Source organism: Petromyzon marinus, chromosome 42, assembly GCF_048934315.1.
Source record: "Petromyzon marinus isolate PM22_M1 ecotype Great Lakes invasive population chromosome 42, UKy_Petmar_22M1.pri1.0, whole genome shotgun sequence".
Taxonomy (NCBI): Eukaryota; Metazoa; Chordata; class Hyperoartia; order Petromyzontiformes; family Petromyzontidae; genus Petromyzon; species Petromyzon marinus.
This window is the reverse complement of record NC_133708.1, coordinates 3,518,153-3,536,091: the sequence shown is the minus strand read 5'-3', so window position 1 is coordinate 3,536,091 and position 17,939 is coordinate 3,518,153. Positions and strand designations below refer to the sequence as shown.

Genomic DNA, 17,939 nt, shown 5'->3' with positions numbered 1-17,939 from the left:
TAGAATTGCCGTGGAGGGGTTGATTGATGACGCGTGCGTAACAAATACAACGGCAGGGTCAGGAGACGGCACCGCGTTAGCCTCGCGTGGTTAAACTTTACAGCCGGACGTGCCGTACGTTTAGTCACTCATCAAGGAAAGCCTCACCAATACCGAATTACCAAATTTTAAATCACTTTAAATAACAAAAAAAACTCAACATGCCCTGTTTATTTCGGTGAAACAATCATCGTCAGGCTGGATGAAAATGTATACTTCCCGCACGACCAGATTATGCGAGGTTTATTTATGTACTTAAATGCATTTTAGGAATGGGTGCGTAAGGAGAAATACGCTCCCGGGTCAATTGCCATCCAGTCAGGCAGCTCTAATCGCAACTCCGCTGTAAACGCGATGCGTAACTTATGGGAGAAAAAAAAAACTATTGCATTTTTTTGGGCAAAAACGAAAATTTGCAGAACTTCCGCAACAAGTCGTGATATTTCTCCCGATCCTTCGTGGAAACCCAGTGTTGGTATGGCTCGCTCTCACCCGTCGCCCTCTGCCGCTCACTACCCGCTGCCCCCGCCCCCCCCCCAAGGGGAAGCCGTCATGGGCAATTGAGCTAGGAAATGATTAATCAGATAGAGAATTCATTTAATTGGTAATTGCTGGCGTAAAAAACGCTTTTCGGAGATGTAATGACCGTGATATCTGCCCCCCCCCCCGCCTCCCCCCGCCCCCCCAGCTTGATGTGTCCCCAGAGATTCTCCAGGACTGCGGCAGTGCTGAAGTTTCACACCAGCAGCTAACCTCACTTAGCATCAATCATGGTATGTGACCTACAGTAAACACTGGGCGGCACGGAATGCCTTTCGTGCACCGCGCTGTGAATCCCGAGGCCTGAGTTGGACACGGGGCCCCAGCTCACGGTGGCAAGTGAAATCTAAACGATTTAAAACTACGAACTAAACTATTTTCATTGTGCCAGGTAAGGCCCCACTGAGCTACGTAGCTCTTTTTTCAGAAGCGACCTGGCCGTAAATGATAGCTCAACGAAGTGGCTTATCACGTGGAAATTTATAGCAGCCAAATACAGTAAAACCTTGGATTGCGAGCATAATTCGTTCCGGAAACGTGTTTGTAATCCAAAGCACTCGTATATCAAAGCACTCGTATATCAGTTGTGATCACGTGACGCTCGGCAGACAAAGCGTATACGTACTACTCATATTGCAAGACCCTCGCTCGTTTATCAAGTTAATATGTATTTAAAATTTTTGCTCGTCTTGCAAAACACTTGCAGACCAAGTTACTCGCAATCCAAGGTTTTTCTGTACTCTAAATGCGTGACGTTAATTCTAAATGTGGGGAAAAACCGGACGACCGGGAGAAAAATCCACGCGACCACGGGGAGAATATGAAAACTCGAAATGTACAGCAAGTGTCAGTGTTAGGATCGAGCCCACAACTTCCTGTATACCAGCAGAGGTATTTAACATCTCGCCACCATGGCAAATCTGAACCGATCCTGGGCTTCCATCCTCAGGCCTTTACAAACCCCCGCTGAGAAGCTTGGTGAAGTATGGTCACACAACCCCCAAGACCGCCACAGAGTGGGGAGGCCTTCAATCAGCAGTGGATTGATGAAAGAGCTGTACATTGTTATTGGCGTTTTACACTTCATGCGACATGAAATTGAAAGCGTTAACAGTGCGCGGCGATGCGTTACGCCGACACAATTTACACGTCAGCGGTGATAAGCTTACAGTGGCGTGTCGTAACCGTATCATTCTGTCACCGTACACTAACAGCTCACGGCAGAACTGTCCGTGGCGCGACTCCAAATTCCTCCTCTCTGTACCCAGCGCTCACACCGTCGCAGCCAGGCGTCGTTGCTCTGTGGCAGCCGCAGCCGCCGAGAATGCTGCCATCCTGGCCGCACATTCGCAGGGGCCGTCAATCTTCCCCCGCTACTTTAAAGAGGCACTTCAAGGCACCCACACACCTCTTTCGCCTGGCATTCGCTACCGACACAGAGCTTGGCCCCGTGCCTCAAAAGTCACGGTGATTCACGTCCGTAAAATAGTGCGCGCCCCCTTTACAAGTTGCATTGTTATTTTTTTATGAACCGCTATTAAGCGTACAGCAGTGCATCAAATTCGTCGACGCGAATCTGTTCTCGGGCTCGTCTTCCACAAATAAAATCACGTGGCGCGAGAGACCGTTACTTTGCGTTCGCAAATACAATGAGAGACTGCAGGTTTTCCACTGATGGATTTATCTGGGTCGCGGATTAGGAATACAAAGTAGGGTACGATATGCCGCACTAATTCGCACCCTCTTTAAAGGGCGCGATTGCGCTCTATATTTAGCTGCACCTCACCCGTGACACTGTGACCGTGGCACTGTGACCGACAACTCGAGAAACAATAAAAACAGATGGCACCCGTTTTTTTTACGCGGAGTGAACAGTAACAGTTTTATAACCTGACCTGCACGTGCAACACGATCGTTGCTCGTGTTTTATCTGGGCCATGTTCGTCACCCTCCCTTCCCTTTCCCGCTTCCCCTCCCCCCCCTTTAACCGCACGTTTAACGAAATCGTTTTACGTAACCCACGGCGGGCACAAGCAGTCACTGCGTTCCCCACAATCTCATCATCACCACCATCATCGTCGTCATCGGCCTTGGTCAATCCACTGCTGCACGAAGGCATCTCCAAGCCGCCACCGCCACCTTTGACAATCTTGTCATTAAACCATAAATGTACACGAATACGAAGCCGATTCAATCGTAATGACAACGGGCCTGACTCGACAGCGCCAGTCACATGGCATGATCTGCGCGGGTTGCATCTCGAGACGCTGAAAATGGCAAACCACGCTTACACTGAATTTCGGCACGAGAAATACCGCGGGAACAAAATAGACAAAGCAGCGTACGGAAGGTTAGTTACCAGGGAGTCGTGAATAAAAAAACAAAATCAGCCCAAGGAGGGGACAGGCCACCGGGGAGGGAGGGGGATTCGTACAATGCGGAGATGGAGCAAAGAATATAATTTTCTACATTTCAATACATTTCACCGAATGATCCGTTACAGTTATGCAAAGTATTCGTGTGACCATGCTGTGATCATGCAACACGCTGAAACATGAGCTCACGTGTAGAAAGAGGCAAGACAGACCGGCCGTTACATCACCTCGAGAGATGGCGCGCCTACCTGCTAAGGCTTTCATTCAGCAGTGGATCGACCACGGCCGATAACCATTTCTGTAATTTCAATGCGGACTATATAGGCCCCCACGAGGCACGTTATATACGATTAAAAGGTATTGATTCCTGCGCTCGCAATACCTGCATCAAATCATTGCAACAGAAATTGAGTTTATCTATGCGGATTAGTGCCAATTGGAGAAGACGCGATGCTTCTTCCGGCTAAAAGAACAGGACGGGACAAACACGACGGAAGAATTGTGAGCACGTGTGACAGGCAAATGCAATTGGGGCTGTACATACCAGAAGCAAGAACCTATACTGGAAATTAAATCTGACAGGCCAGGGAATGGCTGTGGGAGGGGGGGTGTGGTGGCAGTGAACGTTTCTTGACCGTCCCGCATTTCACTACATCTCGGCAATTTTATTGAAGCGTCGCGTTTTTTTTATGTTGCGATTAAATTCAAGAAATGTATTCTTTTTTTTGCCCAATTCGCAGCAAATCGCCACTCCCTAAGCCCGAGTGTAAAATAAACTCGCAGTCCAAGTAACAAGTTCACAGAATTTGCGTCAGCTGTAAATAATAGATTCTTCCTCGATTCGCTGCGTGCACCGCAAGCGTAGGAAACGTTTAACTATTTCGGGGATGCATCGATTACTTGGCGGTGACCGATCGCCGTCAGCATGCAACACAGCATTCATCATGCGCAGTTGCCGAGCACAGCGACGCTCGCGAGGCTCAAAGCATCAAGCGGCCGGCAACCAACAGCGCTCTCAAAGCTGTAATTGGCAGAAGAGTGTAACGCGTATCTTGAGCGGTACAGTGCGTGGGAAGTAGCGGACAGAGAAGTATAACAATAGGTTTTACCCTTTCTGGCAATAAAACAGTTTGTGCTAACATGTTAAAACACCAAACTGAAACCTTTTGCAAGCAATCATGCCTGCATTAACCACATATATTTGTGGTGACCGAGTGTTTGTGGTATATTTTGATACTGCCAAGGGAGGTCCCATGACGTAGCTGCTCAAAACCGAGCTCTCAATGTTCTGATAGTGGCATTGTCTTTGTGCTGTTCGCCTTTTGGCATCCTCTGGTCCAACGCTGTTTGAGGCTAGGCTCTAAAGAAAGCTGTCTGGTGTGAAGCAATCAGTTTCAAAGCCAATGCATCATACACTACCAGAGCATGATTTTTGTTTGCATGTTCACCACAAGTATATGTGGTTAATGCAGACATGATTCCTTGCAAAAAAGTTTCAGCGTGGTGTTTTAATACCTGAAGATCTGTTTTATTGCCAGAAAGAGCAATACCTGTTCTTATGATTACTGTTGTTACATTGTTTTTGTAGCGTTATTTTGGTCTGGTTGTGGTGTAATAATTTTCTGCAATGTAGATTCATATGTTGTTTGTTGCGGTTGCACCTGACTTAAGAGCCGCATGGCTCACAGGGCTCTACCTAATAAATGAAACTTGAAACTTATATTTTGATACTGGCAAGGGAGGTCCCATGATGGATAGAGAAGTGTTGTGACCTGCAGCGTGGTCAGTGAGTGAGTAAACGTGTGTGAGTGAGTGTCGGTCGGTGTGAATGGGGGAGCGAATGATCGGGTGAGTGTGTGTGTGTTGTTATAGTTGCTACTAGCGAAAAGCGCTTTCCACATGTCTTTTTGAGGCTACGCGGGGATCTTTGTTTGTTGTTGTGACCAGAGCGGGGAGCAGTAGTGTAGTAGCGGCTAGCGTGCCGCGCTACCAACCCGGAGACCCAAGCTCGATTTCCGACTACGACCAACACCAGTGACGACTCAGACTCAAATAAGTACCTGGTGCGGTGTGTAAACATTGCCACGAGGGAGACAAAGTCGGCCTGGCCATCCACCCCCTCGTGTGCTGTGCCGACCTTCATAGACGCTCACTAACAACACTTGTCCCCTACGCTCTGTTAAGGCTACATGGGGGATCTTTGTCTTTGTTGTGACCAGTGGGGAGTGGTACCATAGCGGTGATGAGCCCTGCGGACACGAGTCCAATTCCCACTCACGGTCAACACCAGTGACGATTATCTGAACCGGTCTTGGGCCTCCCCTCGGTCGACTCAGCTTCAAATAAGAACCGAGTGCAGTATATTAAGCATCGCTACTGGGGAGACAAAGGCGACCGGGCGTAACGCTGCATGGCCACCCACCCCCTTCGTACACCGTTCTGGCCTTCATGGGTGCTTGCCAACATCACCTGCCCTAACAGACTGTTAAAGGCTATGTTTGTAACGCATGCACGTTGAGCTTCTTTCGCACCGACCGTACGTAGGCAACCGTGCTAATAATGGGAGGTGCGGTGGGGGCGAAGGACAACAAACTATGGGGGGGGGAGGGGGGGGAGATCTTTTGACTCTGTTGTGACCTGCAAGTAAGCAGCTTGAACAGCAACACTGTGTGCAAGAGAGGCTTCCAAGCCGTCCCCCCCCCCTCCACAGGATCTTGCGTAACGCTCACCAGCCCCCCCCCCCGCTCGCCAGCACCCCGCCCCCGAGCCCCCCACCCCGGTCTCGCTCGGTGGTTTTCTTTTTGCGCAAGCGACCGCTCTGATAACGCGGCTGGCGATTCCCTGACACGACTCTGCGGCCACCACACCACCCTCACGCACGGGGGGGGGGGGGTCCATCTACCGACCTCGACGACGTCAACTCCCAGGACAGCGCGCGTTACAGAATGCGTGCACGTTTGTGTTTGTGTGCAATGTGTGTACGTTGTGGGGAGCGGTGGTGTAGTAGCGGTTAGCGCTACGCCGCGCTACGAACATGGCCACCCCCGGGTTCGATTCCCGCTCACGGCCAACACCAGTGACGATTATCTGAACCGGTCCTGGGCCTCCCCTAGGTTGACTCGGCCTGAAATGAGCACCTGGTGCGGTGTGTAAACATCGCCACTGGGGAGACAAAGGCCTTCGTAAGGTGCTTGTTAACAGCACTTTCCCCTACAGTCTTTTAAGGCTATACGGGGGATCTTCATCTTTGTCTTTGTATGTACGTTGAACTTCTTTCGCACCGTACGTAGCACAAGCGTGCTAATCGGAGGCGCGGGGGAGGGGGGGGACAACTGAAACACAAAAGGCAAGTGTTCTCAAGAAATTAGTTATCAATCTAGATGATATAAAATTGCATAGCTCCCACTGGTTTCCTCACATCGGAAGGAGCAAGAACATTCCAGACGGCCGCGGAAGCGCATCCGATAAGCGCGCGATGCGGTGACCGTCCTGTTCGACGGCTTGCCAAAAAGTCGCTGATGCGTGGATGACCGAAGTTGGCGTGACGGTTTATGCTCCTTGACGAGATCAGCGAGCCATTCTGGGTTCATTTGTGGCAACCGCTTTGTGCGTGTAATGAGTGCGAGACTCTAAGCATGCGAAGGGCTTGAGCGGAACTTCCAATCACGGTCCAGCGTTATGAATGTTGTTCAACCACAGACGATCAATCGGTGGCGGTCACGTGCGGTGGGGTAAAGTGTGGGAACTCCCACCTCGTCCCTGATATTTGGCCAGTACGTGCACAAGGGAAGGCGAAAATACCTTCTGGAGGGAATCTCTAGAGCTCCCCTTAGATGGGGCTCTGTCGAGACTCCCCGTAGTGGAGACACTTCCACCTTTATCTTTATAAACTAAACTAAAACTATATGCTTGGTTCTTTCGGTAAAGTCACGGAGAAGGGAAATAATAAAATAATAAAAATAAAACAATAAAGTGTATTTTTATTATTCTATTATTTCCCTTCTACGTGGTGACTTTACCGAAAGAACCAAGAATATGAATCCCTGCAGTCACAAAAGCTTTAAATCGAAATTTAAACTAAAAACTATGAACAATGTTTCACTTTACCAGGTAAGGCCCACTGAGCTATGTAGCTCTTTTTCAGAAGCGACCTGGCTATTACAAATGGTAGCTCAACGAAGTGGCTTATCACGTGGAAACTTATAGCAGCCAAATACCCTAAAACGCACGTTGATTCTAAACGCGGAGGGAAAAACTGAAGGACCCAGAGAAAAATCCACACGACCACGGGGGAGAACAAGCAAACTCCAAATATACAGGCGTCAGGGTCAGGATCGAACCCACGATCTTGTGATTCCACATTGACTAACGTCCCCGTTTGCCCCATTTCAACGTTCTAATCAACGGCAACACTACTGCAGATATCTCTCAACGTGTTCGTCTGACTGCACCGCGCGTTCTCAGTGATGTCCGACGTTTCGCTCCGCCTGCTGGGAGCTGCCGCAGGAACTTAATTCCCAGCACACAGCGTTGGTGTACGGTGCTTTTTTCAGGAATATTTTGCTGGGTTTTTTTTCATGGATTTTCTGTTTGCACAGTCACACAGTCACTTTAAGATGTTTTCTTGCTCCTGTTTTTGTTTTGTTTGTTTGTTGCGGTTGCACCCGATGCAAGAGCCGAATGGCTCGCAGGGCTATACCAACAATAAATAAACCGACACTGAAGCACGTTGAAAGGGAAACGTCGGGACGTGGCGCCAAACAACGCGGCGCAAAAACCACCAACGCAAAAATGTGTCTCGGCCATTTTGCCAAGATGTGACCATCTATCAAGACTGACGGGACCTGTCCCGTGGGCCGGGGGAACGAAACCCCTCCACGCTCCGCCGTGACGCCGCCACGGCGAAAGTGCCAACGCATGGAGCTGGCCAAATCCGCTTCAGGTTCCGCGACCGGCAGTCAGGTGGCGGCGATGGTAATTGTTTTCGTTTTAAACAAATGGCGGAGAAAAAGGGAAGTTTCAAATTTACCGTCTGAATGAGCGCAAGAGAGTATAGTGTGCGTGCGGAGTGAAAGACTGCGGTGGACCGTATGGGCAGGCAGATTTTGCCTTTTGTGATGTTGTCTCACATCAGCTTTTGCTCATTCCTCCCTCTCGTAACTAAGGTTTTCCGTCCTGTTTTGCAACAATTTTTATCATACAGTGCCATGCTCTCGAGTTCAGGAGATGAACACATTAGCGTTTTAAACTCATCCAACAGTGCAACTTCCCTTTGATTGGGAAAGTTTCAGCGGCAAGGAATCATCATCAATTATCATCACTGTCACCAGCATAATCTTCATTCTGGTGGAGCAGTGGTACAGTGGTATGAAGCCGCCAAACCGGAGTAAAATTTTCGGAGTTCAACTTTTGGCCATGGCTGACCGTCAGTCAACTTGTACACCCGCCTTGATTGGCCATCAACTCGCACTGACCAACATGAAGTATTGTCAAAAAACCATCAAGACCAACACGGATTGGGAACGCCCTCATACATTAGCGGACTGACAAAGGGCCGAACGTGCCAACGAAATTCAGACTTATTTAGGGTCCAATTGCATCTCCATCTCAAAACCGCAGTCTCTTCAACTGTTGACAAATCTGTCTGTCGCCTGATGAAGCTAGTTGTAATTTACTGGCGAAACGTCATACTCAAGATTGTAAATGTTGTGGATTTGCTCTCCAACACACCGGTGTGCTGTACTGGTAACGAACTGGCATGTTTTGTTTACGTGACAAACCTCACTATCTGGCTGCGTCGGGTGGTGGCGGGTTTAACAACACATTTATATTCACGCGGTTTAACCCAAACCACCCCCCCCTATATTATGGATATTGGTCGCAAAACCATACTACGTGTTAAAACTGTTGGCAACTGTCCGCCGCTTTGCACGACACCGCGCCGAACTGCACCAATCGAGTGAAGACGGTCGGTCGTAAAGGGTTCAAATCAAGCTCTGGCCCGCACCCCGCCTCCAACCCGAACTCGACGCGGCTTTGTAGCGAGCCCGCGCGAGGGGCTCTTTCAAGCCCGCACTGTCGCGGAAACTGCCCGAGGTTGCCTTCCCACGGCCGAGCATTCAAATGCAAATGTGGGCAGTCGACGGGGAGGGGAGAGGCCAGGCGAGGAGAGGCGACTGGACATTGAGAAGGGACGCGGGATTTTTTTTTTGGGGGGGTTCGTGAATGGGGAGGTTCTGACGCTGGCGCCCCCAAGGCTCGCGCAAGCTTCTCGTACAGTTTCCTCGCGAAAAACAAAAAAAAAAACCCCAGTTGTAGCACTCGAATTGTAAATGCTGTGGGTTTACTCTCCCGTCACACCGGGTGTGGTGAACTGGTCACGAATTGGCATGTTTGTGGTTTTTACGTGATAAACCCTTACCCGATGGGCTGCGTTGGGGCGGTGGCGGTTTTAACGACACGTTCTACTTACGTGATCTAACCCCCCAAAAGATTTAAACCTCTGTTATATATAAAAAAAAAAACTGGTTTTGGCGCCGGCCGCATTCTCGGAATCGGTCACCCGCAAATCAGTGTCGGTGTGCGCGTTAGCTGGGCTGGATTGTCCCGTGAATATTCTTGGTTCTTTCGGTAAAGTCACGTAGAAGGGAAATAATACAATAATAAGAACAGAGCTGTCAGAAAGAGGCTTTTTGCGTATCCAAAGGATCTCATCTTGGCCATGAAGTGTGCAAACCATAAACCCATTGTTACACTTCACTGTAAATCTTCACTGGTCGTCAGCAGTTATTATGGACTACACCTTGCACCGACTTCTATGTTGTTAATGTCAAGAAGTGCCAGAACTAAGGTTGCGACTGGCTAATTACTGAGTAAATTGCCACTTTTGTTCACGTGACAAACTTTACGTATTCGGCTCTGTCAGGTGGAGGTGTACAATGCACTTTTACATTTTACCTTCATGCCAATCTGACCCAAAAAAAATACATTGCCAATCATAGTTAGGAAATCATTGCAGGACAAACGCAATGTTCAAACAGTGTCGTAAAAAAACAATAAACACAACAAATCAGTACAAACAATATTTGAAATCCAAACTGTGCTTGCCACTACCGTACTTCATTGTTTGTTCAGTTTATTTGAGTTATCCATACTCTGTTTGAAAAAAAGAGTATTTAATTTAGTCTTAAATGTTGAGTGCATGTGAGTATTATGGCAATGCTACTGCTGCATTGGAAGTGGGGCACGAGCAAAAAAAATAACAACTCAATGCATTCATCAATAACTGTGGCCTGAAAGGGAAAAAGGTTTTAGAATGGGCGACGTTTCGTGGTAAAGGTCCTTCTTTACAGTACATAAGAACACGCAAGGCACGATAGGGAGGACTGATCCCAATGGTCACACGCTCGCCTACGACAGTACTTATCCACAAATCATCTCTTCTACTGCCACTACTCGTAAAGTGAATGCACGGAATTGGGGGGGGGGGGGGGTGTCCAAAAGGCCTCAACTGTTTTTTTTAACACAACCGAGACACGGCACACAAAGCCCGGTGCGGCAGGTTTACTGTGCTGCAGCTGTATTGGGTTTAAAAAAAAAACTCCAGTTTGGAGTGGGTTGCGTTCACTAGGGCGACGAGCTGGTGGAACTACGGCCCCGCTCTCGCCGACTGTGGCTACCCAAGTGAGGTGGGGTCTGGGACGACCGGGGGGGGGGGGTCGAACCTGGCCACCCGGGTTCGATTCTCGGCTCACGGCTAACACCGGTGACGATTGTCTGAACCGGAACTGGGCCTCCCCTCGGTCAGCTCAGCCTCAAATGACTACCAGGTGCGATGTGTAAATTATCGCCAGTAAGGAAGGCAAAGGCGACCGGGTGTGGCGTTGGCCACCCTCTTGTGCCGTGCCGGCCTTCACCGGTGCTCACTAACAGCACTTGCCCCAACAGTCTGCTGAGGCTATACGGGGGATCTTTGTCTTTGGAGTGGTGGGTAGAAACGCGGTGTGGGTCAAGCGAACTGGAATTCCTATCCCCCCCCCCCACCACTCGGACCCACCACCACCCCCACACCCACCACCGCCACAATCCACAGAGTTCTGCCGAAGTTGGAGGACATCTGTTGTTCTATCTGCGATGGAGCACCCAGTTCCTCCACCACCCCCCTCCCCACCACCCCCATTGTACTTGCCAATAAACAACGTTAAAGCAGGCTGATTGATGATCACAAGCGGCACTCGCTAATTCACTCCCAAACCACTCGCTCAGTCGCCTCCGCATCGCTCTCCCATCGCTACCGGCACCTGGTTGCCCGTTGCCACCAAGTGCGCTGCTTGGCATCCCTGCACCCACGTTGAGAACTCACTCACACTAGGTCTACCAACGCCGACCAATCTGCATCTCTCATCCGTGCAGTGTCCAACAACCATACTTCACAGGTCACAACACGGGCACGCCTAACGTATACTTTAGTTCCCTCGGAAAGCTGCACGAGTGGGCCCTCTCCCCCACCAAGTGCTTATAACCGTACTCAATTCGAGGAACGAATCAATAACGCTTATGTATCCATTGCGTACTCCAACAGTGGTAAAGTCTTGCTTGGGTTAGATCGCGTAAATGGGCTGTCGTTGTGTCGTCCGCTCCACCTCCACACGACGCAGACAATCGTGAAGGTTCGCGTTGGGTTCGGAGGTTTGTGTGCGACACGTTCACGCCATCGAACACCGAAAATAAACAAAAACGTCATCGTGAGTAATATCGGTCGCGAGGAGCCGACGACGTGTTAGGGGGCCGTCCATAAATGACGGCGTCACAAAAAGTCAGACCCCCCCCCACCCCCTCAAATGACGTCACAAAGCTCTGCCCCCCCCTAAAAAAAATAAAAATCGCTTTAAACTATCTTCATTGTAGTAGTGCGTATTTAATGTGGCGCTGCACTCTGATGTTGTAGGAGAAAACATTTATTAACAAGTCTATTTAATTAAGCAGAACGTGTTGTGTCTATATTTATTTAAAGTTGCCCATTTTGATGTGACGTCACATTTCTCACCCCGCCCCCCCCTCGTCACAGATCGTCACAAATGTCTGACACCCCCCCTCCCCTCCAGGTGCGTGACGTCATTTACGGACGGCCCCCTACATCTTCGACAGTGATGTTTCTTACAGTCCGCCCTGCATTGTCTCCTAGCCATGCCCAACTTCCGCAGTCGCGAAAACTTTTTTTTTGCACGACCCATCGGCCCACAGACCTCGTCTTGTCGTGACGGACCCCCCACCCACCCCCCTGCGGGATGGGGGGGACTGGGGGGAGCGAGGAGGCACTGGGGAGGGAGAGGAGATCACGAGAGGGAGAGAGGGGAGGGAGAGAGGGGGGAGAGGGGATCTCGAGAGGTAGAGAGGGGGAGAGGGGAGAGAGGGGATCACGAGAGGGAGAGAGGGGAGAGAGGGGGGAGAGGGGATCACGAGAGGGAGAGAGGGGGGAGAGAGGGGGGAGAGGGGATCACGAGAGGGAGAGAGGGGGTAGAGGGGGGAGGGGATCACGAGAGGGAGAGAGGGGGTAGAGGGGGGAGGGGATCACGAGAGGGAGAGAGAGGGGGGGAGAGAGGGGGTAGAGGGGGGAGGGGATCACGAGAGGGAGAGAGGGGGTAGAGGGGAGAGGGGATCACGAGAGGGAGAGAGGAGAGGAGAGAGGGGGGAGAGGGGATCACGAGAGGGAGAGAGGGGGTAGAGGGGGGAGGGGATCACGAGAGGGAGAGAGGGGATCACGAGAGGGAGAGGAGAGAGAGGGAGAGAGGGGGTAGAGGGGGGAGGGGATCACGAGAGGGAGAGAGAGAGGGGATCACGAGAGGGGAGAGAGGGGGGGGGAAGAGGATCTCGAGATGGATCACTAGGCAGGGAGAAGGGAGAGTGAGAGGGCTCCCGAGAGCGAGAGAGTGGGAAAGGGGTCACTGGGGAGGGGTCACTGGGGAGGGGTCACTGGGGAGGGGTCACTGGGGAGGGGCCACATGGGGAGGGGTCACTGGGGAGGGGTCACTGGGGAGGGGTCACGGGAGAGAGGAGAGGGGGAGCTCTCGAGAGGGATCCATGGGGAGGGGTCCTGAGAGCGATAGAGAGGGATAGAGAGGGATCACTGATGGGGAGGGGGTCACGAGAGTGAGAGAGTGGGAGAGAGGAATCCCGAGGGGGGTCAGTGGGGATGGAGGGATGAGAGGGGGGTCAGTGGGGGTGGAGGGATGAGAGGGGGTCAGTGGGGGTGGAGGGATGAGAGGGGGATCAGTGGGGGTGGAGGGATGAGAGGGGGGTCAGTGGGGTGGAGGGATGAGAGGGGATCAGTGGGGGTGGAGGGATGAGAGGGGGGTCAGTGGGGATGGAGGGATGAGAGGGGGATCAGTGGGGATGGAGGGATGAGAGGGGGTCAGTGGGGATGGAGGGATGAGAGGGGGGTCAGTGGGGATGGAGGGATGAGAGGGGGGTCAGTGGGGATGGAGGGATGAGAGGGGATCAGTGGGAATGGAGGGATGAGAGGGGGTCAGTGGGGGTGGAGGGATGAGAGGGGGGTCAGTGGGGGTGGAGGGATGAGAGGGGGGTCAGTGGGGGTGGAGGGATGAGAGGGGGTCAGTGGGGATGGAGGGATGAGAGGGGGTCAGTGGGGGTGGAGGGATGAGAGGGGATCAGTGGGAATGGAGGGATGAGAGGGGTCTGCTGGTGTATCCCAACTCCCCCCAAGCACCCCCATGGGTCACGATTTGGCCGCAAGGACACGGGAAGGCTACAGGGTTGCGATTATGTAACGCGAGACGGAGTGAAACGCAGTGCTCTCGCCTTGCATGCTGCAGTGGTGGCGCTGATGATGATGATGATATGAATATATTATTAACCGTCTCGGGGTCAACTCGTTTATGACATGACGATACAATGTTATCACGTCGATGATGTTCAAACGACCGCTGCCGATGGTGGTGCGAGGTGGATTATCTCCGTTTCGTCAGTGACAAAGTGATTGATGACGACGAGGAATAAATCGTGTTACACTATAATTATTACGATGACGCGTGATTTGTTAAGTCACTGATGATGTTCGTGTTGACAATCGATGGGAGGAGCAAGTTCATAAACTGGTTGAGGACACTTTCCCTCCTTTCACCCTGGGACGACTGCCCCAAACCTTCCAGAGGAGACATTCACAATCGATCACGATTGATTCGTCTTCAAGTACCACCAACTTTATACACAGACGCAATGACTTTGATCTCAAAATTTTGATTTAAAGCTTTCGTAACTGCAGTAATTCATATTCTTAGTTTTTTCGGTAAAGTCACGTTGAAGAGAAACAACAAAATAACAAAATATATATAAAACAATAAAAAATTCTCACGACGTTTCGACCATAACTCAAACGGTCATCATCAGGTGTGTCGGTTCATCGGCAGTGCGCGTGACCCTGATGATGACCGTTTGAGTTATGGTCGAAACGTCGTGAGAATTTTTTATTGTTTTATATATATTTTGTTATTTTGTTGTTTCTCTTCAACGTGACTTTACCGAAAAAACTAAGAATATGACTTTGATCTCGTTACAATTGTTGTCGACTTGGGGAGCCGACCGCGTTCACCGATGCCGTGTGTTTGTTATACGCCAAAAAACCCCCATCAACAATCGCCATCTATAATCTTGGTTCTTTCGGTAAAGTCACGTAGAAGGGAAACAATAAAATTATATATTTTTTATGATATTTTGCAGTCACGAAAGCTTTAAATCAACATTTAATCGCCATCCAAACCAGGGTCACGCGCACTGCCGATGAACCTCGTGAGAAGGCGAAACCAAGCGCGTAGGTCTTTGCAATCGTTAAAGCAAACAAAATAAAACACAACGCTGTAAGCGGCATCGCCTCCGTGTAACACATTAGCTACTGCGTTGTTTACATCCGTACGCCGCTGGGGTTGAACAACAGCAGCAGCAACAACAACGTTAATCAAACGCCCATTAGTAGCTTGTAGTGACCTAAAGTCCACAGGGGTACATCGTGACAATCGTCTCTACGTCTGCTCCTTAACACCACAAACACCTCCACCACCACCTCACACACACACACGAGGCGCACTTGGGGACAACCCAAACATTTCCCTCTCTAAATCTTCCGCACTTAACTGAGGCCTGCACAACTTTGCCGGAGTACAACAACAACCACACACACCACACACACACGAGAAACAATTAAACAAATTCGCCTTCCTCACACTTCCTTCCAAAGTTGCCCGCTGCGCTGAACCTGCTGCTCGTTGGTTATTGTTGTTGTTGTTGCCGTGCAACAGATTCCCAAACCCCACAACTACCACAGAGGCCTACTCCGGGCTCTCTCCCTCCACGAGCCCCCCTCGCTTGCCTGGCCTGGCTACCCCGCCCGCAGCCGCGGGTAACGGCGTTGCCTCACCACACGGAGCCGTAGGCGCCCGAGCCCACGGGCGTGAGTCCGCTGTATCGTTCGGGCACCTCCCAGACCGTCTTGTTGAGCTCCTGGCGGTAGAAGGAGGGCTTCGCCGTGGCGGACATGGCCTGTGTTAGTAGAAGCTTTGTAGGTGATGTGTTGTTGGTGTTGTTCTACCGCTGGGATGATGCTCCTGCTGCTGATGCTGCTGCTACTGCTGCTGCGGTGTGGGCTGAGTGAGCAGCGGGCGAAGTTGGAAGTGTCACGGCGCCCTGGCTGGGTCGCCGCAAGCAGGAAGCGACTTTGCACGCACACAAAGATACAGACAAAGATCCCCCGTGTAGCCTTCAACAGACTGTAGGGACAAGTGCTTGTTAGCGAGTAACACCTGTGAAGGCTGGAACGGTACACAAGGGGGTGGGTGGCCAGCAACCACGCCCGACCGCCTTTGTCTCCCCAGTGGCGATGTTTACTACACACCGCACCAGGTACTCATTTCAGGCTGAGTCGACCTAGGGGAGGCCCAGGACCGGTTCAGATAATCGACACACACGTAGATACACTCCCCAGACACACACACACCCAGACACACACACACGTAGACACACACACGTAGACACACACACACGTAGACACACACACGCACACAGTGAGAAACACACACAGACACAGTGAGATGCACAGATACACTCAGACATTGGGTTACACTGATACACACACAGACACAGTGAGATGCACAGATACACACAGACATTGGGTTACACTGATACACACACAGACACAGTGAGATGCACAGATACACACAGACATTGGGTGACACTGATGCACACACAGACACAGTGAGATGCACAGATACACACAGACATTGGGTTACACTGATACACACACAGACACAGTGAGATGCACAGATACACACAGACATTGGGTGACACTGATACACACACACAGACACAGTGAGATGCACAGATACACACGGACATTGGGTGACACTGATACACACACAGACACAGTGAGATGCACAGATACACACGGACATTGGGTGACACTGATACACACACAGACACAGTGAGATGCACAGATACACACAGACATTGGGTTACACTGATACACACACAGACACAGTGAGATGCACAGATACACACAGACATTGGGTGACACTGATACACACACACAGACACAGTGAGATGCACAGATACACACAGACATTGGGTGACACTGATACACACACAGACACAGTGAGATGCACAGATACACACAGACATTGGGTGACACTGATACACACACACAGACACAGTGAGATGCACAGATACACACAGACATTGGGTGACACTGATACACACACACAGACACAGTGAGATGCACAGATACACACAGACATTGGGTGACACTGATACACACACAGTGAGATGCACAGATACACACAGACATTGGGTGACACTGATACACACACACAGACACAGTGAGATGCACAGATACACACAGACATTGGGTGACACTGATACACACACACAGACACAGTGAGATGCACAGATACACCAGACATTGGGTGACACTGATACACACACACAGACACAGTGAGATGCACAGATACACACAGACATTGGGTGACACTGATACACACACAGACACAGTGAGATGCACAGATACACACGGACATTGGGTGACACTGATACACACACACAGTGAGATGCACAGATACACACAGACATTGGGTGACACTGACACACACACACAGACACAGTGAGATGCACAGATACACACAGACATTAGGTTACACAGAGACAACAACAGCCGCCATTCACCATGAAGTGGCGGTAACGTCACCACGGCGCTTGTGCCAGGCTAGGTGCACTCTAAGGCCACGTGAAGTGTCGAAGGCTCGCTGACAGGAGGTCACGGAACAGACCAAGGTGCCGTGGGTCGACTGACTGAGATCACTTGCAGATGCACCACCTGTGCCCCCTACTGTGCCAACTTTCCGCGTTTTAGCCGCCCGGCGCTCCGCTCGTTGTTGTGAGCGTCGCTCCTCTTGCCCCCCGCTTCTGCTGGAGAACAGCTGCCTCCAAATGCCCGGTAGCGGCGTCCATCACGAGCCTCCTCCTCTTACTCCGCAGAGGCCCATCTTGACACCGCTGGTTACCGGTTTCCGACAAATCCATCAGCTCCGCGTCTCCCTGTACCAACATGGTCCCATTTAATCTCGACGCCGTGGTTGGAACGGTTTGGCTCCATTTATTTAAAACTTGTCAACCCCTTATCAGTGCCAGCCTCACTACAGAACAATCCGGACCATATTGGTCACCCAGTGCCCCTTATAAATCGCAACATTTATTATACAGGGAAACTGAATTTTCAGGTCCATACGGCGTACAGCCGTTTCAAAACGGTGGAGGGGGGGGGGGAATGTGTTTTTGTTAATTTGTTTGTGTTTCTCCCTTGTGATGGGACTTTGTAGGATTAACGTTGACATTCCTAAGGGCACATGGGGGTAGCCAATAAGGTCTGAGTTGGGTCTGTAACGAGGTAGGGCACTGATAAGGAGTTTCCTGGCAGATTTCAGC

The 17,939-nt window shown here is 50.8% G+C and overlaps 1 protein-coding gene across 1 annotated transcript in view; it reads right to left on the bottom strand.

Annotated features, from left to right (window-relative positions):
- The window catches only part of LOC116951238 (mitogen-activated protein kinase 14-like), a 40,624-nt gene extending 24,928 nt beyond the window's left edge, over window positions 1-15,696 (bottom strand). The window contains exon 1 of the mRNA XM_032969733.2: window positions 15,385-15,696. Coding sequence (XP_032825624.1) covers window positions 15,385-15,503 — 119 coding nt within the window. The 5' untranslated portion in view covers window positions 15,504-15,696. The remainder of the gene's footprint in view (window positions 1-15,384) is intronic.
- Window positions 15,697-17,939: the final 2,243 nt, after the last annotated feature.